The 24,146-nt window shown below is 39.5% G+C and overlaps 2 protein-coding genes across 9 annotated transcripts; one reads left to right on the top strand and one right to left on the bottom strand.

Annotated features, from left to right (window-relative positions):
- Positions 1-185: 185 nt before the first annotated feature.
- prf1.1 (perforin 1.1) lies at positions 186-6,794 on the top strand. 3 transcript variants are annotated; one of them, XM_085272024.1, is made up of 7 exons: positions 186-279; positions 845-956; positions 3,843-4,394; positions 4,482-4,620; positions 4,719-4,930; positions 5,263-6,160; positions 6,253-6,794. In XM_085272024.1, the coding sequence occupies exons 1-6, from the start codon at positions 186-188 to the stop codon at positions 6,140-6,142; spliced, it is 1,989 nt and encodes a 662-aa protein (XP_085128150.1). In that variant the 3' UTR covers positions 6,143-6,160; positions 6,253-6,794. The 3 variants fall into 3 exon arrangements, with proteins under 3 accessions (XP_085128150.1, XP_085128148.1, XP_085128149.1); XM_085272022.1 differs by lacking the exon at positions 845-956 and having other exon boundaries at positions 190-279; positions 6,253-6,793; XM_085272023.1 differs by lacking the exon at positions 186-279 and having other exon boundaries at positions 846-964; positions 6,253-6,793.
- Positions 6,772-23,389, bottom strand: LOC146576612 (uncharacterized). Of its 6 annotated transcripts, none has more exons than XM_085272015.1 (24): positions 23,250-23,389; positions 21,888-21,935; positions 21,278-21,307; positions 20,985-21,044; positions 20,862-20,894; positions 20,582-20,656; positions 20,376-20,459; positions 19,779-19,808; positions 19,501-19,545; positions 17,094-18,014; positions 15,406-15,468; positions 15,251-15,301; positions 15,076-15,132; positions 13,810-13,863; positions 13,510-13,539; positions 13,348-13,407; positions 12,978-13,022; positions 12,694-12,735; positions 12,433-12,492; positions 10,443-10,514; positions 10,173-10,205; positions 9,992-10,030; positions 9,444-9,500; positions 6,772-7,329 (listed from the first exon to the last, which is right to left on the bottom strand). In XM_085272015.1, the coding sequence occupies exons 1-24, from the start codon at positions 23,314-23,316 to the stop codon at positions 7,325-7,327; spliced, it is 2,061 nt and encodes a 686-aa protein (XP_085128141.1). In that variant the 5' UTR covers positions 23,317-23,389; the 3' UTR covers positions 6,772-7,324. The 6 variants fall into 6 exon arrangements, with proteins under 6 accessions (XP_085128141.1, XP_085128142.1, XP_085128143.1 ...); XM_085272016.1 differs by having other exon boundaries at positions 15,251-15,298; XM_085272017.1 differs by lacking the exon at positions 21,888-21,935.
- Between the last annotated feature and the right edge of the window lie 757 nt (positions 23,390-24,146).

Here is a 24,146-nt window from a genome sequence, read left to right as displayed (position 1 = left end):
GACTGGAAAGCCAGTCGAGCTTTTATGTTGTCACTACTTGTGCAAGTGTGTCTGTAGACCATCGTCTCCTCCCCCTTGTGCTCGGTAAGCTGAAGACCGATAGAGCTATTAAAGCACTGTTTGTTTCCTCTCTGTTCTTTTAAAGACCACTGTCACTTCATACCACACCCCCTCACCCCACCCCCATGCCCTGCTTTTGTGACTCTTATACATTAAGCACTGGTATTCCTGCTAACTGCTGTCAGTTTCACAGTTGCACTGTGAACCATCAAGCTGAAGGTGAGTCTTTGCTTATGTGCTTACATCGATATGATCTCTTTCTTCACTAAATGTACGCAGCAATATGTGTATTTGTGTGTGTGCTGGTGGGGGGGTCATATCATTCTGCGTTCTGCAGCAGAAGTAATCGTGTGGTAGAGTTTAGTCATATTGCATCTTTGAAAGCAATGCATTTAAATGTTCAGCGAGTTGCTATGTGTAACTCAAGTCCATTGCAACACGGAGCTCGTTTAAGCGCAAAAAGTGCTAAACCACAGTCGTCATAGAAGGTTTGGAGACTCAAAAGCTCTTTAATGAGGAAAAAATACAATAATTCTGGTTATTAAAAAATCCAATGCAGTAAAAAAAAAGATCAAAGGGTAAGGAGGATGCCACAAGGTGGAAGAGCCACAACAGATAACGTCTGATCACATCTGCAGTCTGACTGTGCAAAAGTCTTGGCCGACCCCTCTTTATAGTTTGCTGTGAAAATAATAAGTAGATGAAACTGAAGTACGTGCAGACATACATGGAAATGCAGTACTTAAGACAAAAACAGATGTTGCAATAAAAAAATATTCCTTAGGAACTGGTGGGGTACAAGGACTGATTGAAAACCACTGTGAAAGCAACAAGTGTCCAAAGAAAACCTTTGAAAGACCTTCAGAAAGCCTGAAGAACTGTATATTTAGCTCCTTGTAAGTAAGTAAGTAACATTTTATTTGTATAGCACCTTCAAGATAAAAATCACAAAGTGCTTCACAGAAAAGCTGAAACATAAAAGTAAAAATCAACCAAAAGCAAGTTTAAAAAGATGAGTTTTAAGCTGTTTTTTAAATGAAACCACTGAGTCCACAGATCTCAGGCTCAAAGGAAGGGAGTTCCAGAGTCTGGGGGCCTCAGTTACAAACGCTCTATCGCCGTTCGTTTTCAGCCTCGTATGTTGGACAACCAGCAAGCCCTGATCACTTGACCTCCGGGACCTGCTGGGGATGTACGGATGTAAAAGATCTCTGATATAGGTTGGTGCAGGTCCATGCAGAGCCCTGAATGTCAAAGTCAATTTTACGGGGAGCCAGTGCAACTGGATCAGCAGAGGTGTAGCGTGAGAGTATTTAGAAGACTTGGTCAGAAGCTTTGCGGCAGCGTTCTGAACAACCTGCAGATGATCCACAGAGGCTTTACATGAACATGTGGACAAAGAATTACAATAATCCAAACGAGATGAGACAAATGCATGGATGACCATTTCTAGTTCTGAGCGTGATACAATGGGACTCAGCTTAGCAATATTTTTAAATGTTAAAAACTGGAGCGAACCAACAAATTAGCATGAGTGTCCAAAGTCAGAGCTGAGTCACCAAGGTTCAAGCTTAGGTTTTTTTGAACCAATAACCAGGGACCTCACCAGAAACCAATGAGGTATTGATAATTGTAAGCACAGAGGGACCGACAGACTGAAAGACATTTTTAAACAAAGATCCAGCTAAAATATCAAGAGAGCAGGAGGACGCTTTCATCGAATTAACTCATTTGAGCAGCTGAGATAAGGACGCAGGTAAGAATCTTTCTAAAAGAACAGGCCTAGGTGGAGTTGGGGCAGACAAGACAGACATTATGAACTTTTTCAACAAAGAAAGAAAGAAAATTTTCACAATCTTCATTCGAGGTAATTCGAAGTAATTGAAACAGCAGGTGGAGCAGGAGCAACAATATCACTAATGGTGTCAAAAAGTACCTTGGGGTTACCTCTGCTCGTTGATACTAGGTCTGAGAAATAGGCAGCCCGCGCATCACGAACTGAAGTGTTAAATGCAACTAAAAGGTCCTTTACGTGAAAGAGAGGAGTGTTTTCCTCCATAGTTGCTCAACTTTGCGGCAGGAACGCTTTAAACAGCAAATGTTGTCATTTATCCAGGGGGACGGCTTAGAAAGAGGAGCTAATCTGGTTTCACAGGACAAACGTTGTCTAAAGTAGAGAGACAAAAGTTCTTAAAAAGATTTGTTAGTAAATCCACATCGTTATAAGGAGGTAAAACTAACTTGAAAGCATCAGAAATTTAACAGAGGAATTTGTAATGCGAGAGCTAACCACATGACGAACAGGAGAGAGGGACAGAAAATATATAGAACGCTTAAGACTTTTACACAGTTCTCTATATTTTTGCAGGAGAATTTGCCCAGAACATCAAAAAAGTTTTGGGATAGAACATACTTGTGCCGATCAATGTTGTTCCACGTGTATCAAAAAAAACCCACGATAATAATAAAATCAGGATCGGCTCTTAGCAAACCTCAAGCAACACAACAATTAGTTTTTAAAAGTGTTATTTCAAAATAATCTTAGGCTGACTCCCAGTCAATTGTGAAGAAACATTTTAAAATGCTGGAAATGTTGGTTGGACTACTCACAAAACCCGAGAGGCCGACTAATATGAAAAGGGTTCTTTCATTCTCAGTTAGCTAAAGGAAACTTTCAGTGCTCTGAAATTTAACATCTTTGGAGCCAAAGTCAGATCTATATCCTTAGTTTTCTCTTAAAAGATCAAAAGTTTTATATTACCCCCCAAAATAACAACCCCCAAAAAACATCATAGCTGACCTTGTTACAAAGGTACCAGCCTTATTTATATATTTAGTACTTTCTAAAACTAAATGCAAGTCAAAGTGTACTGAAATAAAACAATTGGTCCTTACTTAAATAGAGCTTTGAGGTAGACCACAAAAAAGAAGTCTCAAAGCAAGATGTAATATAATCAGTCAGAAGTGAAACTGATCCACTTTGATGATAAGATTTTAAACCACAGGGCTCTGCAGACTACTAAAGCACCAGTAACATCCAGCAACATTAAAATAACGCTATCTTGTCTGAAGCCACCAAATATGCTTTATGTAGGAGAAAAACCTGACTGGAACTTTTCAACAACAAATGCTGTTGTAGTCCTAAGCTATAAAAAAAAATCAGCTTTGAAATACTTTAAAAAGGCCTTAGAGAAGTGACCGAATGCACAATTACACATCTGAAGAGGGCTCACGCATTATTATAGATGATAGATGTTTATCTTGACTGAAATATTGGGGATTAAACAGTGTACAAACAGGAGTCTCTGATTCAGGATTTTTAGAGAGACTGAAAGCTCTGGATTGATTTGGAGAGTTTCAGTCAAGGTTTCCCCAACTGCTGCTGTGACTCAGTGAGCGTAAAGAATAAATACTGCCTAGAGAGTGAGGAGGTTTGCAGTCTCAGAGTTCTTCTGGTTTAAAAATGGAAAACTCGATATCTTGTCAGTGTAGCTGTTCTTTTCTCTGCACTTGCATTTTAAGTTTAGTTAATTTTTCAAAAACGGAAGATGTAAGACAAATTTTTCATGCTCTGTCTTGAAAAATATTTCTTGAATTTATCATTAATTTGCATGTGCTGTTTTATTGCAGTTACATTGTTAGTGTTCATTTTCTTTAAGCGAAGATTTGATATCGTGTCAGGTCTCGTTTAGAATTTAAAAACTGGAAGGAACTCTTTGTGTACTAATAAACATACTTGTTTCTATTTAACTGAAAACCTTCATTTGTTTGTTTGTTTTTAGCGTCCACATCAGCAGCAACATGTTTCAGGTGAACATCTGGATCTGTGCTGGCCTCCTGCTGTCCCTCCCTCACTGCACGTTTCAGTCGTGCACAGAAGGGACACCGAAACAGTGCGCCGATGCAGAATTTGCTCCGGGCATCAATTTGGCCGGAGAAGGCTTCGACATCACCAAAATGGAACGTAAAGGGGCCTTCGTGCTCAACATGAATGTGTGGAAACGCAAAGATAAAACATGCATGCTGTGTACCAACCCTTATCTTGAGAACATAAAGCAAAAGCTACCCCTGACAGTGGTGGACTGGAGGGCAAAGCAGTCCTGCAGCGCCAAAGTTTCCACTAAACTTCACAAATCCAGCGAGTCTCTTGTCAGTTCCAGCGTCTCCTCTGTTGAAAACAACTGGAAGACCGATCTAGAAGTTGAAATAAATGACAAAAGTGGCTCTGTTATGCTGGCTGGTACCAATTCTAAACTGGCAGAGTACTCCATGGAGAAAACAAAGAGTGACAAATTCAGCTTCACTAGCCAGAGTGTGTCGTGTGAGTACTACAGGTAAGGAACTCCACCCTTTATGAAATAAATGCGATAGTGTCACACGCTTGTTTTATACTCTTTCTGTCTTTTCTCTCTGTGAACAAGCTACCGAGTGTCAAATACTCCAAAGCTGCACACAGAATTTCGGAAAGCAGTGAAAGATCTTCCCAAATATTACGCCCCAGAATTCAAACAACGATTTTACAAACTGATTGACAACTTCGGTACCCATTACATCACAAAGGTAAAGGAAAATATGTAAACACAGTATCTAATCAATAAAAGTTGGCATTGTAAAAGGAAGTAAACTTTTCTTTATATGTCTTTCATGTATCATCCCAGGTAAAGCTCGGAGGAAGTATTGACTCTGTGACCAGCATCAAGCAGTGTCAGGCCAGCCTGCAGGGACTCAGCTTGGAGGAGGTGGAGCTGTGTCTGGAAGCTGAGGCGTCTGCGAGCATTAAAGCTACAATAAAAGCCGAAACAAAACACTGCCAGAAAGCTTCAGAGAAGTTGGAAAATAAGAACTCTTTCTCCGACCTCTTCAATGACAGGTAGAGAACATTACACACTGATCAACAACAACATCAAAACGTCCTGTCCAATATTCCCCCCCATCAATGACTGATTGGATTGAGACAAGTAATGGGAAAGGCGGGAGCTCGAGTGAACACCTCCAGTGCTTTGTTTAGTCGTTCCTGAGGTTATGTGATGTTGCATTGTCCAGCTTGGCCAGGCTACTTTCAGTCACATGCATGTCTATTTTAAACTACATGATTTCACTTTACCTGAAATGTTTTATCTGTTTTCACCCTTTAACAACTCACGCTAATATTTTCAGCTAATATTTCGGCACATCTGTTTGAAATAGTCCCCTCTTTTGCAGGTTTACAGATATAAAAGGTGGGCATACCACAGACACAGACCTTCTCTTCTCTGCGGAAAAAAATCCAGCTGCCTACAAGGAATGGCTGGAAACCCTACCAAAAAATCCAGATATCATTTCATACTCCTTAAATTCCCTTCATGAGTTGCTTCCTGCCACAGCCAAAGCCCGGAAAAACCTGCGCTCTGCCATTAGCCATTACATCCTGGAGAAAGGCCTGTGGAGAAACTGCAGCGCTCGCTGTCAGGCTGGGATTAAGAGTGACTCGAGGGATTCCTGCGTCTGCCAGTGCCACAATGACCCCGCCGTGAACCAAGACTGCTGCCCAGCTCGTAAAGGTATGGCACGGGTCATCATAACAGTACAGCGGGCCACTGATCTGTGGGGGGACCATACCACAGCTACAGATGGCTATGTGAAGGTGCACTTTGCTGGAACAGTGGCTCAGCGTACTCCTGTCATTTATAACAACAACAACCCACACTGGGCCACTGTCATCGACCTGGGCACGCAGGATGTCTCATCAATTACCAAATTCAGATTTGAAGTCTGGGACGAGGACAGCAAGTGGGACGATGACCTGTTGGGAGAATGTGAGCCACTTTTGACTTCTGGAGTTACAACCGATCTCTGTCCTCTGCAGCACGGCCAGCTGTTCTACAAAGTGGAAGTGCAATGTGCTCCGAGTCTGACTGGAAAGTCATGCACGGAATATAAACCCACTCCTATTAATCCAAGTCTGAAAAAGCTGTATGTGTCACGCAACACTCATCCTATTCCACCGGCCATCCTGTCAAAAATGGGCGTGTTTGTGGACAAATCAAGCTCATGGAAAAACCAGAGTTTTGCTCGCAAGAGCTTCACGTATGGCATAAAATAACACGCACTTACGAATTTGGTAAGACTTAAAAGGGAAGATTATTTCTACCTGGGCCAAAGGGGGTGATGTATTGATTTGTTTGGTTATTTATCTGTTTGTCTGTTTTTCAGGACTGAAAACAGATCTCAGGATTCACTTGAAAACCTAACCAGAAGAGACTCGGCTTCGACGTGAAGGATTCGTTCTTTGCTTTCATCTTGCAATTTCTAGACTATACCTTATCCGTCACTAATATTTCTCCATATAGGATCATTTGTGCAATGTTTTAATGTTCAAGATGTCAGAAAACTGGATTAATATATTCAAATACATTTAATAAATATTTTGTGTTTGTTTATGGATGTATGCATTGTATTCCCTAAAGCCAGTTAGATATGAAGACATTATGTGGCCATGTCTGTTGTAGATCATATAAAAGTTTCTGCTAATCCGGCTCAACCTTAATTTATAATGTTATTATCCCTCATTAATTATGATTTTACCTACATCGTTAGCAAAATGAATTTTACTGCATTCATTTTGAAGCAGTTTATGTGTCAGTTCAAGTATTTGCACAATGTTCCAATATACCATATGTGTTTTATTCTCACTATAAATGGAGCTTTATTATGCACAATAAACATATAATATCTGAACACTTTGTTCTTGTCGATATTTCACCCTGCTTTTGGTGGTAGTGTTTACTTTTTCTTTGGCAATGTCACCTAACTCGAAAAGGGAAGTGGTAAAACTTCCTGTGTGCGGATGAGGTTTCATTGTGTCTATTAAAGAGCACACTATCGCACACAAAATGTTTTGACTCAGAAGCTTCTATTTAGCGTCACTGGGTGATATAATTTATTGGATTAAAACAGAACAAATCATTATTCCAAAACAAAGGGACATATTTCTTGCATTTCACATCCATTTATGTTTATCAATCACCACCAAGCCTTTTTAGCACTGCCAGGAACAAACCCGTGGGTGCTGCAGGTTTGAGAGGAGGGAGACAAGCAGACAGACATCTGGTTTACAGATGTCCGTTCACAGAGAAGGACAAGGTGGATGAGAAGAATGAAACAAAAGACATACAGACATGACAACATAACAAAGTAGAGTAAATCACACAGAAAAGCTCTGCAACCTCATTGGACTGAACACTTTATGGTAATGATCCACTTGAAGAGGTCAACGTCATGGGAATTAGCCTGGTTAGACACAGACACAGAGGAAAAGGGGAGAGCACAAAGATCATTAATACGGAAGAGAATCATTAATCACACAAAAAATGTGTGAAAAATGTACAAAACAAGCCCATCCTATGTCTAATTTTCACATTCAAACCCACATAAACCTACATATTCAATAACGATAATTAATAATGACTCAATCACAAACATAAACATATGTGTACAGATTTATTTATTCATGCTTTTATACCATTTTATACTTTCTTTATTAAAACTTCTTTTCTTGTACATAGAATACAAGTTTACGAATAGTTATACAGTTTTCTTTGCACTGAATGGAGCAGCATTTGCTTTTGTCTTAATGACAATTAAATATTCTGATTCTGATACTAATAAAGGGAATTATTGTGCCCATTTCCCGTAAGGTTATTATTGGACTCTATTAGAGTAGCTTTGCATAATTCACAGTTCGAAATAATCCTTATGTATCTTGTGCTTTACCTTGGTGCTCATCCACTGTCTAAGAGCTAAAGTTTTCACCCATCACCTTTGTACAGTTACAAACTAAGCAGGTTCAGCTTTTGTTGCACAGCTGTTCTTTTTCACATGCAACACCCAGAAATAAACATTATACACTCTCGAATACGGCTTATGGTTTAGCTTTCTGGGTAAACATGCAAGAGGTGACACACGTGATGGTGGCAGAGAGGCTTGGGTAATAGGACAATAGGACAGCATACTGTAGCTCAGGAGGACCAAAGTATTCTTGGGTAAGATACTGAACCCCAAGTTCAGATGTGTTTATTGGAGAGTGAATGTGTGTGAGTGCTAGATAGAAGGCATTCACAAGACGTAGAAGAAAAGTGGTGATTCGCCTCTGTCTCAGTATAGTTCAGAGCAGCAGTGTATGTTTGAAAACAGCAGAAGAAGCAGTTTTAGTCACCTCCACCTTAAAGGCCACCGTCCACTTAAGCCAATTTATATATTATTGGCTGCCAGTGGCAGAAAGAAAATCTAGATAGCAAGCAGATGGGCTCGTTTTCCTGTCTGGTTTGTCAGTTAGCCACAGGTATGGCATTAGAAAGACTGGTCTGTCAATCTATTATTGTTCAGTGAGCAGACCTTTTGTGAAGAGGTACCTAAACCAGCCTTTCTATCTGAGTGTAACCATTTTTTTTCACACCCTAAGACTAAGTGAGTAGTATTTGGTAGCTTAATTTCAGGGTGTGAAATAAACTAAATGAACTAAATATATATCTCTAAGAGAAAAAGTCAGACAAAGGGACACTAACTATAGTCAAACGTGTGACAACTCAAGCGACCTAATGCAGACTGAAGATCTCAACAAAGTTGTTGTTATCTCTCAGTTGCCAAAGGACATGATAGCATATGCCAGGACGAGAAGGCGCTCCTCTCGCTTTAAGCCAACTGTAGCTGACAACCCCTCATAAACAGCAGATTTGCGTCTGAGATGACAATACTGGGAATATCCACTCTCTGACATCACACAGATCAAAGAGTAGAAAACAATTCTCACAAACCAGTGGGAAACCTGAGGTTTTGACTCACGGGTCATACACTGACTTCACTATTTGACCATGTTTAATACAACCATCTGTCACTGTAACAGTAAATATATACGGAGACCCGCAGGGGACATGGGAGAAAAAAAAATTAAGACGGACTTTTGCGAGATCTCGCAAAACTTTTGCGAGATCTCGCAAAACAAACTCGGGATCTCGCAAAACTTTTGCGAGATCTCGCAAAAGTTTTAGCCGCATTCTTCGGCCTTCGACCTCCCGTTAGCTTCGAGCTAACGGGAGGTCGAGACCTAATACAGCCGGGAGGAACACCGCTTTCCCGGCACATCGTGCCTCGACCTCCCGGTCGGCTTCGAGCCGGCGTCCGAAGAATGCGGCTAAAACTTTTGCGAGATCCCGAGTTTGTTTCGTGAGATCTCGCAAAAGTTTTGTGAGATCCCAAGTTTGTTTTGCGAGATCTCGCAAAAGTCCATCTTAATTTTTTTCCTCCCATGTCCCCTGCGGGGCTCCGTAAATATATGACAGAAAACAAGAAAAAGTGTATTAACTCCACTTTATTAGTTAACCAGACCTTCGTGCACTATTTCTCACCTTTGTATCCGTTACCCAGGGCAGCATTCACTCGATCATATTTGCCAGTCTGCTCTCCTGTTAAGCAATCGGCACAGGTCAGTGTTACAAATTCACTAAAAACGAAACTGTTACATTGAGACAAAGAAATCTAACAGCTATGTGTTAAACCTGGCAAAAAAAGTAGCATTAGAGGACTTAGCTATCACACTATGCAGGTCACATACCTTTCCTAAAGAGGGATATAATGCATAATACATGCAGCTGCACTTTCAGTGTGCAAGCTACTTAAGTAAAAAGAATAACAGTGAATAAGGTTTTTTTTAAACTGCATCACATTTGTGTTGCTATTCTTATTTAAAAAGAATCCAAGTAAAGGACACTAATATTTTGACTCCTGCAAAATCACGTGATTATTATATATGAAGGCATTTTTCAGCACAGTAACATCTGTTGTATGCTGTCTGTTGTGCTGCGATATTGTGCAAAACGACATGACTAATAAGGTAACCAGAAGCAGCAGTAGTGGTAGCTCATCACAAATGAGGAAGTGTCGGTGGTTTTCTTACCCAAAGCATCTTGAGCTGGCCCTAGCTGTGCACCGAACCCTAATAAAACACACACAACAGAAATTACACCTTTAAGGCCAGGACTTGGGACGTACGTATCTGCAAACATGCCAGGAGTACACTCTGAGAATTTAGGAGTACACTGGAAGTACTTTGAGAGAAAGAGTGCATTAAATTGAACCTGCTTGTTGAGCTCCATATCCTGCACCAGGGCCTGAAACAGCACAGAAAAAGGGCAACAATAAAGAGTCAATATCAGGCAGGATCACATAGAAACAGCCCTGCAGCTTATCTGCACTCACAATGCTTCTGATGAGTTTTATTTTTCACTATCTCTGAGGCTTTTGACCTCATTGGTACTGAACTAGAAAAAAAGAAAACCAAAACGACACAGTTTATCTGGCCGCGTGGTAACTTTCCACTTTAGAGTTTCTCACACTTTTTTTCTCACCATATTTTGCAGATTTAGCACCTTCAGCTCCAAGACCAAGCTGCTGTGCAGCATACGGATAGCCGCCATCACCTGTGGGCAATGAAAGAAATTGGTTAAATGTGACTATTTAGCAGTTCACTGAGCTTTAATACTGTGATAAACTGACAGGATGTGAGAAAAAGAGAAAATTGTAAGCCTTGTTGATTTATTTGTTTATATACTTTATACTAACAAGTATACCAAGGCTGGGGCTAGGCCAGTTTCATTTTGGTTGCGTGATCATTGTTTATGCAGCATTTCAAGGCCCCTCAAACAAAGATGATGTCCCAATAACCTGCATGACTGGATTTTTCACTTTATAAATTTATAGTGAAGTGAAAAGCGTCCTCATATAACAAGATGCAAAATGACTCAAAGACAAAAGGGGAAGCCTACGATCTTCATATATGAACAGACTTTCTATGATTATTGAGTTATTTCCTATTACTATACTCATACTTCCAGTTTACAGCAGTTACCCAGTCATTCATCTTAATTAAAACACTGCTGCAGCTGCTGCCCTAACAGTTGAGACCATTCAGATAAAGGCTTATTCGCTCTAGACTTTGATAAGGTAATCAATACCTTTCCCATGTCTGTACAAAGCAACTGAAGCCAGCAGCAGTACCACTGGACTGTAATTTAAAAAAAAAGCCTAATTTGAAAGCAGAAAATTCAACAGTTTTGAACTCTACATCTAAATCATCCCCTCATGCCCAGATCAAGAAATGTAAAGTACAATGTAAAAAAAAAAAAGAAAGATAATTTAAATGAATTTATCAAATAAATTTTACAGAATTTTACTATTATTCTTAAATACATAAAATATCAATAAAAAATTGTTTGTGAAACATTAATGTTATGTCAAATGTAAAATAACATGAAAAAATGGTGAGTAATCGTGATTTTTACTGCAGGCTGACTGCTGTAGTATTGTCTGCTTGGCTGTAGAACAACTTTACCAAAATTTAAAATTTTACGTGCTTGTCTTACAACTCAGACATGCAAAATTTATTAAGACTTAGAGAGTTTTCCCTTCCCATTGATGCCGTGTGCTTGCTCAAAGGTGGATCATGTGCTTATTGGGGTATATTTCTAACACTGTAGGGTCTTTAACGTGTAATATATAGGTATTTGAGATGGTTGTTGCACATTTGGGTGATATAAAATGCAATAAAATTGAATGAATGAATTCAAGTTCAGTATATGGTCACTTTGATTGACAGGTGGATATCATGATAGCTGGCTGTAGCAGTTAGCTGCCTACTGAGCCTCATCTCTGCTAACAGGATTTTTTTCTTGAAGTAATTTTAATAGATTTCGCTTTAAAAATGTATAACTTGGAGAATAAATTATATTGGTCCAATAAGTCTGTGGTCATGGTAATTTCTAGCATTTTATTAGCCTGTTATTTAGCACTAATAAACAGATACCTCCCTGTGTGCTTATTGTAAGCTATGCTTGCTAGCATAAGCATATAACCTAGCTTCTGGCCCCAAAACGCCAAAATGGGGACGATGCTAATGTTGAGACTTCAAAATGGGTTCAGAAAACAATGGGTGGCTACATCTATTTCCCTCTTTTATCTAAGTCTATGATTTTTTTTCTTTAGTCTGCAGGACTCAGAATAAGCCACATTCATCTACTTGTAATAAAGTCACTAAGTCTGTGTTACATTACATTTTCCTGTTATTTTGTACCATTTGACAAGAAAAAACCTCTTTAGTGCAGGACAAAAATGTCTCTATATAGACAATATCCTGAAAGTGTTTAGTGTAGCGTGAAAGGACATACAATATCTTCCCATGATGTGATGTACTGATCTGAAAAAGTGTAACACTACCTGTTAATAGCATGGTGAAGCTTTTATGATGTGCAAAAGTTTGATATAATATACAATGTTGTGTGGCGCAGGTATTTTGCAATGATTATTGTTGCAGCTATGATATCAAGCTCATGTATCTACTACCTTCCAGTCCAGCAGGAAGCACTGGGGCATTACCATAAGGAGCCTGACCAGCTCCTCCTCCTGCAGGGGGAAGAAGAAAATCAAATGGTCAATCTGACTCATACATCGTCATTTCTCTCTCTTCACCCTTCGACCTCCATGATTAATCAGCAAGCTGTGCACTCTCTACCACTATAGTCTGAGTCACGTGTGGAAACCCACGCTGACAGTTGCCTGACTAATAGCATGACTGAAGGGCGAGGTGCTGTCACCGTTGCTCACCATATTTGCCACCAGTTGATTCCAGGCCTGCCCCAAGTGCTCCTGAAAGAGGACGAGAGGGCTTTTTGAGTCAAGACTTCACACGTCGCAGAAAGCACATGTAGGCATCACTCCTTGCTGGTAAATGCAAGGCTTATGTTCCATGCAGGGTGTTTACTGGTTTGAAATTAAATTCAAACAGATTTGGAGGAGAACAGATGCTTTATATTCTATAACCAAATGCTTTTGAGCCCTTCTGTTTACTTCTGTTGGTTTATGTGAGAGAGTTTCCTTAAATCTCCTACCATAGCCCCCCTGGACCTGTCCAGCATAGCCTCCAGGACTGAGGGCTGAAAAAAGACAAACATAAACACACAGGTCAAACATTCTTGTGTCATTAATCGATTCAACCGATTAACTAGTTGTTAGTTTTAAAAGCATCTACGGGAGCAGGAGGGCAGAAACCACCAGATTTAACTGGTCAGCTTCAATAAATCAGAGACAATAGCTACACCCAGTGGATAAAAAAAATCACACTGAGCATATTAGAGGAAGCCGTTTCTATTGACATCTACTTTGTCAAGCTATCCAGTATCATGGGTTAAGCCTCTAAAGGTTAGTGCCATCACTCCTCACGGGTTTTTTAAGCAGGTTATCGCTCCTCAGAACTGTTACCTTCACTCTTCCCTGCTTTTTTCTCAGCACCATCGGCTAACTCTGCAGGGTAAGCAAGGTCTGAAACATAGTACTAATTAGCACTAATTATGTTGTATATGTCGAGAGCTAGACTGACTTTCACAACACATTTTGCTCCAGTAATATTCAGGCTTCACTCACCAGCTCCATAGCCATCACCATTCCCGTAACCTGTTGAGAGGAGAAATGTAGAAGCACTTAAAAGATTGCAGTTATACATGAAAGAGAGGGGGAAAAATTCAAGTCTGTGATCGTGCTAGACAAAGCTTTTGCAAAACTGCCTCAGCCTACAGTGAAACACAAAAGTAACACCAACAAAGAAAAAGTCCATCTTGACTGAATATCAACAGCTTTGATGCAGGCTGTCTTTGACACCAAGCAGAGTGACGAATGATTCTCTGCCAGTGCATGATGTATACTTCTCTAACTTGCTGAACTTACCCAGGCCGTTCCCTGCCACAGCACCAAGATATCCTGTTGCTCCATCACCATAACCTGTAATAAAACACATTCACTGTTTACTTAATGGGATGATGAGTATGATGTATAGATTTAAGTCTCTATATAGATTTACATGACTGAAGTTTACCTAAATATAAGTCTTTTTTCTTGCATGTAAAAAAGAACAACTGTATATTAACAGGAGAGTTTAAAGATGGCTGACACGTTGATTGTTTTACTTGTTTTTGTCTCTTACTTATTAATCATTCATCTGAAAGGAAACCTCTGGTGTGACCTTGAACATAAGGTAGAGATTTTTTTCTTTACCTCCTCACATACAACTGACAAGCAAATGATTGGTTTACAAGGCAAAGTAGGAGTTATGTTGTCTGGCTTTGAGGCCTTACCTCCATTCACTTCTTTAAAAACAAAATTCGAGTAGGCAAATTACTTCGTATTTTCTTATCAAGCATATCCTCAAGTCTTTTCTGACAAGCTTCTACATCTGCACAGGACCCCGGGGTCTGTGGGAGAGACCCATGAATAGGCCTCCATTTCTTTGCCATGAGTTTAACTGACAGCCTCTGTTTAAATTAAAGGCAGTAGCCAAACAGCTTAGCACACAGACTGAGAAACACCTGATTATTAAGATAGTCTGGAAATTTACTGGCTAGTCTGGTGAGACAACAGCCTGTTTGGGGGCATGTCCGTGAGATCATTGTCAGTGGCTAGTTGTTTGCATGTCAGCAAATGCACGTTTTCTTTTGTTTTATACATGAACTATTTACCTGCATATAACCAAAGACTGTGCAACTGTGACTGGCCAACAGAATTTGGTGTGAAAACAGACTATAAACCAGACCAGAAAGCTTCCACCAGAAATGTTTTTACTTGCCTACATGTGTTCCATGCATACAAGGATAGGGCCACACCTCTTGATCTTTGAATAAATGTCACCACATCTCTATTGACTCAGTAACTACAGTGGTCCAAACCTCCTCTGGAATGAAGAGCGACACAAAAACTGTGTGCCGGGATCTTCGCGTCCTGGGTGTCTATGGCTGAGCAGCTCCTGTAGGTGTAACGGGTAAGCTGGCCTAGTAATTTGGTTCAGATAGTGTAACTGTGACCCAAAGGTGCTTTCAAATTGCATCCAAATTATTATCTAGCAGGCCAAGAAAGCATCCTGCTAAAAGTTTTAAACTGTTCAGTGAAGCCTGGGGAAATGATGCCGACAGAGACCAAATAAATATGTTACAGCCTTACCAGTCGACTTTCCTGCAACACCTTGGGGATAACCACCCTGCCCAAGTGCAGCAGCAGCTAAAATGTAAAAAAATTTTTTAGATGAACAGGATGAAACACAGAATATGAGATGCAAAACATAATTTCTTATCTCCAAGCAAAGAAAAGACAAAATAAGGAAAATTTACATGCATACCTCCAAGTTTTCCAGCTGCTCCACCCAAATACGCTCCCTGTCCCAACCCTGCTGGCAACACATCGGAAGTCTTTACCAAAGTTGTAAACCTACCTCTCCATCTGCTAAAAACAGCAGCTAGTCTTCATGAATTATGTGTCATTGCCCAGCATTACCTGCTCCATAACCCAAAGCGCCCAGGCTTGCTCCCATGTAGTTTCCCGCTCCACCAGCATAACCTGAGGAGAAGGTAAACAAGCTCAGCAAAATCACCCGAGATTTACTTTAGGCTAAACGCACTTCACTTTTCCTTTCCTAACATAATAAAGACAGTTATGGAACGCTTTTTCAACCTCATCAGGCCATAAATGTCTTCATCTTTGTCAGACTTGTATTGGGAGATCCTCTCCACTGGACTGAGTCCTAAAAACCACAACGACCACCTAAAATCACTCCCTAAGTCACAGATACCCAGATGAAAGACTGAGGTATTTGGGATTTTTTATGTTTTACTATTGCTCCCAGCAAAACAAGTTATACATTCCTGGGTTCCAATCTGGATAAATATGAGTTTAGATATGGTCCAGCAATATTATTACACACAGACAGTAAACCACACACAAAACCCGGCTGTAAGAAGGAAGAATGTACATGTGACATATATTGTTTTAGAGTTAAATTTCATGCAAAACGAGAAAACATAAAAACAAATGAACAACTCAAAGCTCCTCCCAGCACTCGATGTAGTATGATCAGAAGCCTGTTACCAAGAACAATGCAAATCTCTTACTGGAATGCACATTAGCATAAAAAACAGGCTGAAGCCACACTGGTTTCAGTTTTGTGTCGTGTAGCAGCTTCTGGATTTGAACATGGAAACTAAAATCTAATCAATGATCACTGCTCTCACCAGTGATTAAATCTTGAATTTCCCTCAGTGCAATGCCCAGATTGACTATTTTCAGTATCACTGGCAACTGCAGCCCAAGAGATCTAAGCTACTAAGATAACAAACAGCTGTTTACTATGGCTCAAGCGGTGTGCACTGCATGTGTTTTGACTTTCCTACAAAATGCAAAGATATCCAAACAGACTTGAAGGTGCATCAGAGCTGAAAGCCAAAATCACAAACCTTCACCAAACCGAGGTTAGAAGTCATGATTCAAGGTTTTCCAAGGTGATTGCTCCACTGCCTTGCAGCTTATATTTATCATGTTAATATGTAATTATTGTGTGTTATATATAACGCAGTCTAATTTGTTTATTTATTTTTTGGTTAATTTGCAAACTAAATATGAACATCTGAAAAAAACAACACTTTTAGTTGAGAAAAGGTTTTCTGGCCAAAGCTTGACTGCTTTCATGCAGGGTTTGACCATCATTAAATAGCATCGATAGTTTTTGGTTGCATACACTTGGCTACTTAATCATAATGCATTAAAATATTTAGGTGTAACTGGGGTGAAAACAGCTCAGTCGCTAGTTTTTCAGCATGAATTTTACATTTGGTCACATTAGAAGAGGGAAAACCTTTCAAAAGTGCCTCTTTTGTTTGACTAGTTCAACTTTTTTAAGCCAAAAAATTTGAACTTGGATTTTGGCAGAACTATACTGGCAATTAGAGTCACTAGTTTAAAAGACTGACTTGGTAAAGTGTTTTGTTTGACTAGTACAGCAAAAGTCTCAATGCCAACTAGCAGAGGAAACTAAAGTCTGTTTAAAAGCATAGACATCACACAAACAACAATCTGAAAGCCAGTCTCAGAAATATGAAATTGTTTCTCAAAAATCTCAAGAACGGACCACAGACAGACAGATATGAATCAAAAAAGACATTTAGATGGTGAAAAAGCTTTGCTCTTACTTGGAGTCTGGGCATTCCTCCCAGTCTGCCCTGGGATAGGGAGGGCTTTTGGCTTTTTGACATCATGTTCAGTTTGGGAATTCTGTTTAGCACTCTGATCATCTCCATTAAAGCCTGGAGCTTCCTGTCCATCTCCTCTATTAGAGGCACTGCCTACACTTAGGGTTCCACTAGTACCTGGGATCACTGCTCCATAGCGCCTTCCTCCTTTTGCTGGAAGGTTTGCAGTACTATATCTGCCATCTTGTACCGTAACAGTCCCACGGATTCTGATTCCATTTGCGTTTTCAGCTAAAAGTCCTTTGACGCGCTGCCTGTCTGCCACAGCAGAGAAATAATCTCTTATTCTCTGATCCAGTGGAGTCGCGTAAATACGTCTTCTTACATCCTCAGCTTCTGAAAAAGGTAGTCGAGAGGTTTTGTCTTTTTCTTTTTGTGACGTCGTGCTACCAAGATGTCTGAGTTCTTCACCAAGATGCGGCTGAGCCACTGAACTTTGACCCTTTTGAATTCCTGAACCTAAGCGATTGTTTTCTAGTAAATTAATAGGAGATCCACAGTTTTCCACTCGCTGATTTTCACGTTTGGATGAATCATAGTCTCGGGCACTCTGAGATGAATAAGAACCCAGACTTTGGATGTTGTCTTTATCAACAGGCAGTTGTCTTCTCGGACCTCCAGCTCCCAAAATGACTTCATGATTTGGGGCCAGCTTTCTTTTGGGTATTGCAGGGTGGTTACTTTGTCCTTGATCAGTAGGTGTTGTGTGTCCAAGACTCGATGACTGGACTGTTGAATCAAAGCTTTTGACCTCCTGCTTTCCAAACGAGTCTAGACCTCTGATTTTTTCTCGTTTAAGATCTTGAACAGCTTGACCCTGACTGGCCATCTCAGGTCCAACCAAATGTTCTGCAGACACACCTGGCAGAGAGATATCAGCATGCATTCACAACTTCATCTCACCTCAGAGACAACAGTGTTTCTTTGAGGTCCAGCAGCACACTGTAGCAGCAAACTTCAAGCCTTTCTTTGAAGTTTGTAATATAAATCGGAGCATCCACAGAAAAATCAGAACCAAACCAAGGATAGAATCAGTGGGAACTCAGACAGACTTACACATTCATTTAGAGTAATGACACCAACACATAAAACGTGACATGACAACACATTGTTTCCTTCACAAATTGTTGAAATGTCAAAAAACACACCAGCGTTCAAGCACAAGACAAAAGGATATCCTGACTCGAGCAACATCTGTGTATGACACACAACAACAGAGCTGAGTGGGCATGAAAGCAGAAGCCTGCAGTCCACAGCAAAAGCAACTGAAATTTTTCTGATTCTTAAAGTGAGGTTTTACTCATAATATGTGTTTAAACTACAAGCATATTTACATTTACTATGAGCCAGAACCAGAGTCACCAAGCAGTTTTAAAACATATCTCAAAGGCAAAAAACAAATAAAGTGTGAGTGTGAGTAATTTCTTATTTTGCCTTTAAACCATGTGTGTGCAGCATAAGGAATAATAAGTAGCCCACAGGTGGGGGCTGGAGTGGTGGAGGGGAAGGAAGCCAATGTGGAAGTGTCTTAAAATTGCATTCTTTCTAATACCTCTAATACCTGGCAGTGATGCTTCTGGTTGCATAAAAGCTTAGGGTTACAAAAACGTCTATGGGAAAATGGCCCTCACTCATTTGCTCCCTTGCTGACAAAAACATATATTTTAATTAGTAAATTCTTGCTGTTCTAACAACCACAAATGAGGACAAGTCATTGGCTAACAACATGTCAGCCACAAGTCATCAGCCAATGAGCATTTGGTGATCTCAGTCAGAGCTTTCTCAGGACATCTGGTTTCGAAACACTAGGCTGAAAGAGCCAGGAAGTCATGCAACATGCAGTCAAGATGAAACACCAATAGACACGATGAACTGTGCGCACAAAATAAAACAGACCAGCTTCAGATGATAGTAAAATAGATACAGATGATCTGTTTTCATGCACATAAAGACATGAAATCAACATCAATAGCAGTGAATCACAAGTCAGCAAAGATGAAGACAGACTGATTACACAGAAACACCACAGATTTTACACCTGCACGGGTGAAACCCATAAAGCAGATGTCACTGATAACAGCAGCATCGCAGGCCAGCGTATTACAGTTTAGGAGGGTTTTTTTTTTTTGCAAAGACACAATTTCTGCAAAGTGCTTGTGTCACAGATGTGGGCGTATTATTATTGTACTGGATAATGTATTAAGACAGCTTCTGAGAAACAATCTCTGCTGATCAGCTTGATAAGGCTGATGTTTATGCATGCCTCTGCATCAAGTCTGGCAACAGGCCTAAAACAGTTCAAAGCTAAAAGAACAGGACATCACATGAAACATAGTTCATCACTTACCTGGTCGTGCTCCAAGATAGCCAATGCCCCCTAAAGATCCATATCCTGGCAAGGAAACAAAAACAGCTCATCTTTAAATAAATCAGCACTGGGGTTACGTCACTGACATCCTGGGTTTCTCTCAATACTACAAGGACACATAATCCATTAGCTGAGATGCAGTCTGCCCCATATACCATGTCCACTGACAGGTTGACAGGGTCCAACTTATTGTGTTTATTAAACCAATTTCTTTACTCTCATTTGTGCATACAGCACAAGGAAACAAAAGTGTTTACCTGGAAGTGTTCCCAAGCCAGCACCATAAGCTGAAAAGTCCCAAAAACACAGAGTTAATATTTCTTTACAAAGATCCCTGCAGCTGCTATCCAACCGTTTGTTAGATTCATCCTCATCCTTGCTGTGTAATATCTGTAAAAGGTGTGACATGAGTTGTAGCAGTTCAACCTTTCACAAAACTGGTTGCATCTTAGCCTTCTTGGTTTTCTGCCAGGATTTGCATGCAATACAGGCTGCCAAGATTTCTGCTGCTAGGTGTGAGCACAACTAAAAATAACCCCAATCTTGCACCAGACAACACTGGGAGGCTTAATATCTTAAGTACTGAGAAAATAATTGGTCGCATTGTTAATATGATAATTATGATGAATCATAAGAGTAAAAAAAATGTATAAGGTAATTTGCAAATCAGAACAGTGAGGGTAAAGTTTCAACAACCTTGACATATGTAACACATGTAAGCAGCACACATAGTTATTTATTTCGAGTAATAAATAACGACCAATAACAAAAACACAAAGTAAAGTAAATGGCTCCCTAAAGAAGAAGATATATAAATAGGGCCTATTAAGTCTTTCTTTATATATCAGTCTTACCACGTTTTCCTCCCTGGCCCAATCCCAGTCCCAGTCCGTTTGTGAGCCCAGCCCCCAGCCCCATTCCTGGGCCCAGACTGGCACCTAAAGCCACAGGGAAAATTTATCATACATTTTTAATAAACTATTATTTATTTCATGAACTAGACTGACCACATCCAAGAGAAAAGAATGAAAAAGTATGCTGTGAGGGTTTGAGTGTGTACCATAGGCTCCCTGGTTTCCATATCCACCTTGCATCAGACCAGCTCTTCCTCCTAATCCAAGAGATCTGTAGCCTCCTGAGGGCACAATGAAAATAATACATATACAGAATATAGTTAAAGTTATAGTTAAAGAATATAGTTTTTAAACCAGGTGCATCAACAGAATCTTTCTGTGCATAGTAAATCCCAAGTAATATCATGGTCAAAAACATTTTTAAAAACTGTGTGATGGATCCCTTTTAAACAGGAGAAATTGTTTTTGCATGTTTGATTTTCTCACCAACACCAAGCTGGGCTGCAGGATAACGTCCAACTGAAATATTTAACAAAGTAAAAGTTTAAATATCCCCTCTGTATGGTTAAAGAGACATAAGAGGCAGAAAATCAAGCAGATTAAACCCACTTCCAGTCTTCATTGCTTTGTTGCCATATCGGCTACCCAGTGCTCCAAGGGCACCAGTAACTGAGAGGAAACAGAAAAATTATTTTACACTTTGCTTTTTTTTAAAATATTACTTTAGCTATTACAGTTTTGACCAAAATAATTGCCATTAAGATTTTTACCATAATTTAGCAGCCCTAGTCACTCATAGAGTTAATGCCCATCGAAGGAATAGACTACAATATGTGCATTTGTGCATCCAAAGACACAAATCAGCCAGAACATTGCTAATGTATGCTGTATGAAAGACTTACCTCCAGGTTTCACGCCGCCGATTCCCACACCTCAATAAAACAAAACAAAAAAAGACACAAAACCGGAAAACAGTTAAAGGCACATAAGAAAATTTCAGAGTTTAAGGAAACAGTGTATTTAACCTGTTATTTTTGGTCGAAATGGATAGTTTCGCCCTTTGTAACAGAGTTGTATCAATTTTTTATAACTCGACCAACACATAGGGGCGTGGCTTCCAGTAATGGGCCTCAGTGCCTCTAATTTGAGTCACTGAACTCCATCATGTTTACACTGTTGGTGCCTTTTGCAGCATTTTTAATGGATTTATCTGACAAATATTATAACCTGTGCTGTGGTACAGACTCTCCAAGAAATTCTGACAATTTTTTGCCAGTTTTAACAATTGTTTTGTGCTAAATTATTATTGGTCTGTTGTTTAGCACTAATTATGATATAAAATGTGTCCGTGCATTGCAGCGATACTGATGATTTAAGACATTTGGAGTTCAAAATCACAGAATGATGTCACAGTGGCTGTCCATCCTTTATATACAGTCTGTGTTGTTGTTTTTTTTAAACATGAATTTAACATTGAAATAACTTAAAAACAATTTAAAAACGTATAAATACCTCTGGCTGGAAGCACCCTCCCCCAGGAAACACTTTGAGGTTTAACCCCTGAAACATTAAAAAAATGTGAACAGTTTTTCACAGTCACCATGGTTACAGCCTATCAAACACCAAACAGTGTAATGATAACAATACTGTTGTGTTGTGTTAGTTAATGAATCTGTGATTTATAATTAATTATACTTATATTTCTAATGAATCTAACTTATAATAAAAGTGAGTGAAGATGGTGAGAGTCTGTAGCCACATATGTACCAAAAACAAAAAGAACAACTACAAAATGTTTTATTGAGAGGATATGAATATTTCACCTACAAATATCAGGATATCTATTGGGAGACCTAGAGATTTATTTTCGTCCCGCTATTTTCACTTTATGCAACTGATTAAAAAATGCAGATAAGGAAAATATGATATGCATAACTGTAAAATACAGTGTAAAGAAGTGATGCGCATTTAGGAAACGTTAACATATTTGTTTCACAGATTTACTGCATGAACTTTTTTTAAAGGACATTAGAGGTCCTTCAACAAAAGCATTATTTGTTTTTATTAATCTAAATTTTGAATTTTAGGCCAACACTATCACTGTGTAGGAGACTCAAAAGATGACCTTAAAACTGTGGGAATTACAGTTTAGATGTCAGTTGAGGATTACATCAGTAGTGGAACCTGATTGGACTAAAGGTGCGAGACAGACAGATATCCACTGATGCGACCAGAGCACGAGATCAGATACAGCGCCAGTGTGGAGCCTGTTAGTTCTTCTCACAGTTGGATGTGACATTTTGCCTGCTTATGCCACCTTTTCATTGCATCCTTTGAATCAGTGAAATTAGATCATATAAACCAAAGCAACTTGGCGATTACTCTGCTGTTGGAGCCCAGAGTCCATACAGTCCTCCCCTCAGTCTCAAAGAGATGAGATCTAACAAGTGAGTGAGAGGGACTCACTAAAGATGCTGATTCATCGGGACTTTAACTTGGACCAAAATATGATATGATCTAATTCATTTGTCAGCTAAAGATACAATTCATCTTGACGCTAGACAAAATGAATTCAATTTTGACTAAATAAAAAAGCTTTTTTGTGCAGCATTTCTTTAGATCATGTTAAATATCAACATAAATTATTTTTCTTCCAACTAAATTTAGTAAGTTGGATTATGCCAGTTAGACTTATATTAATCTTTGTGCAATTCCAATTCCAATGTTTTTAAAGCAGCAAACACAATAATTAAAACATGAATGAATACTTTTGTTTTAAAGCTCATGGATCTAAACCATTACAAATGTAAAAAAAAAAAAAGGCCAAGAAAAATAGTTCATAAAACTTTAGACTTTGTCCCGTGAGTTTCTTACCGCCTTGCAGAGTTTGCTGAGCCAACCAGAGAACCAGCGAAGTCTGGAGCAGAGCTCGAGCCAGCATGATGGAGGAGGCACTGTGCAAAAACCAGCAGCACTTAAAGAGAAGAAAGAGATGTACAGAAAGACAAATACAAGTCTGGTACTTAAAGCACCGCAGCCTCTTTTATATGCTTTTATACACTCCCACTGGCAAGTCCTGCCCTCTGAAAACACACATCAGTCTGAATGGGCAAAGCCAAAGACCCATTTCGCTCCATTTCCTTTAGGTGAGAATGCAGACACACACACACACACACACACACACACACACACACACACACACACACACACACACACACACACACACAACCATTTTAATGAGTGATAATCAAATCTACTGTTTTCACTGTTAACACATATAAGGAGCCAAAGATTCAGTAATCTCTTATACATTCACACTTATAATGCAAAGTGTAATGAAATGCACTGTGGTGCAATGCTAAAAGCTTGTTGTCATAGTCTTTGTAAATATTCATGGCTCTACTCTTATTATCCTAGTTTTTTTTTCTATTTTGTGGGGCTGAATATTGATTCTTGGATGTTTGATATCCTTAAGTTATTGTTTTGCCGTTGCTATTTTTTCTGTGTTCCCTTGTGTCTGTATCTAAGTTTGTCTCTCTTTCAGTTGACTTAATATTTCACTTTGAAGCTTAGATGCTCATATGATTTTTGAGGGTTTTACTTCCCTCATTTGTTCTTTTGTCACTTTATTTAGTGTCTGATTAAGTCCACTGGTTCTTTATTACCCCTTCCCTTCTTCTGTGTCTTGTGTTGTCCTTGTTTTCTCCTGCTGGCTCTCTGCGTTTCTGGATTTTTCCTATTTGCCCTCTAGATATGTTTTTCCTGCCAACA

The sequence above is a fragment of the Mchenga conophoros genome, linkage group LG4 (assembly GCF_057382185.1).
Source record: "Mchenga conophoros isolate Kocher_MC1m ecotype Shallow Benthic linkage group LG4, M_conophoros_male_GT1.1, whole genome shotgun sequence".
Lineage (NCBI taxonomy): Eukaryota > Metazoa > Chordata > Actinopteri > Cichliformes > Cichlidae > Mchenga > Mchenga conophoros.
The sequence above is the reverse complement of the archived record's forward strand: the minus strand, read 5'-3'. Positions and strand labels throughout refer to the sequence as shown.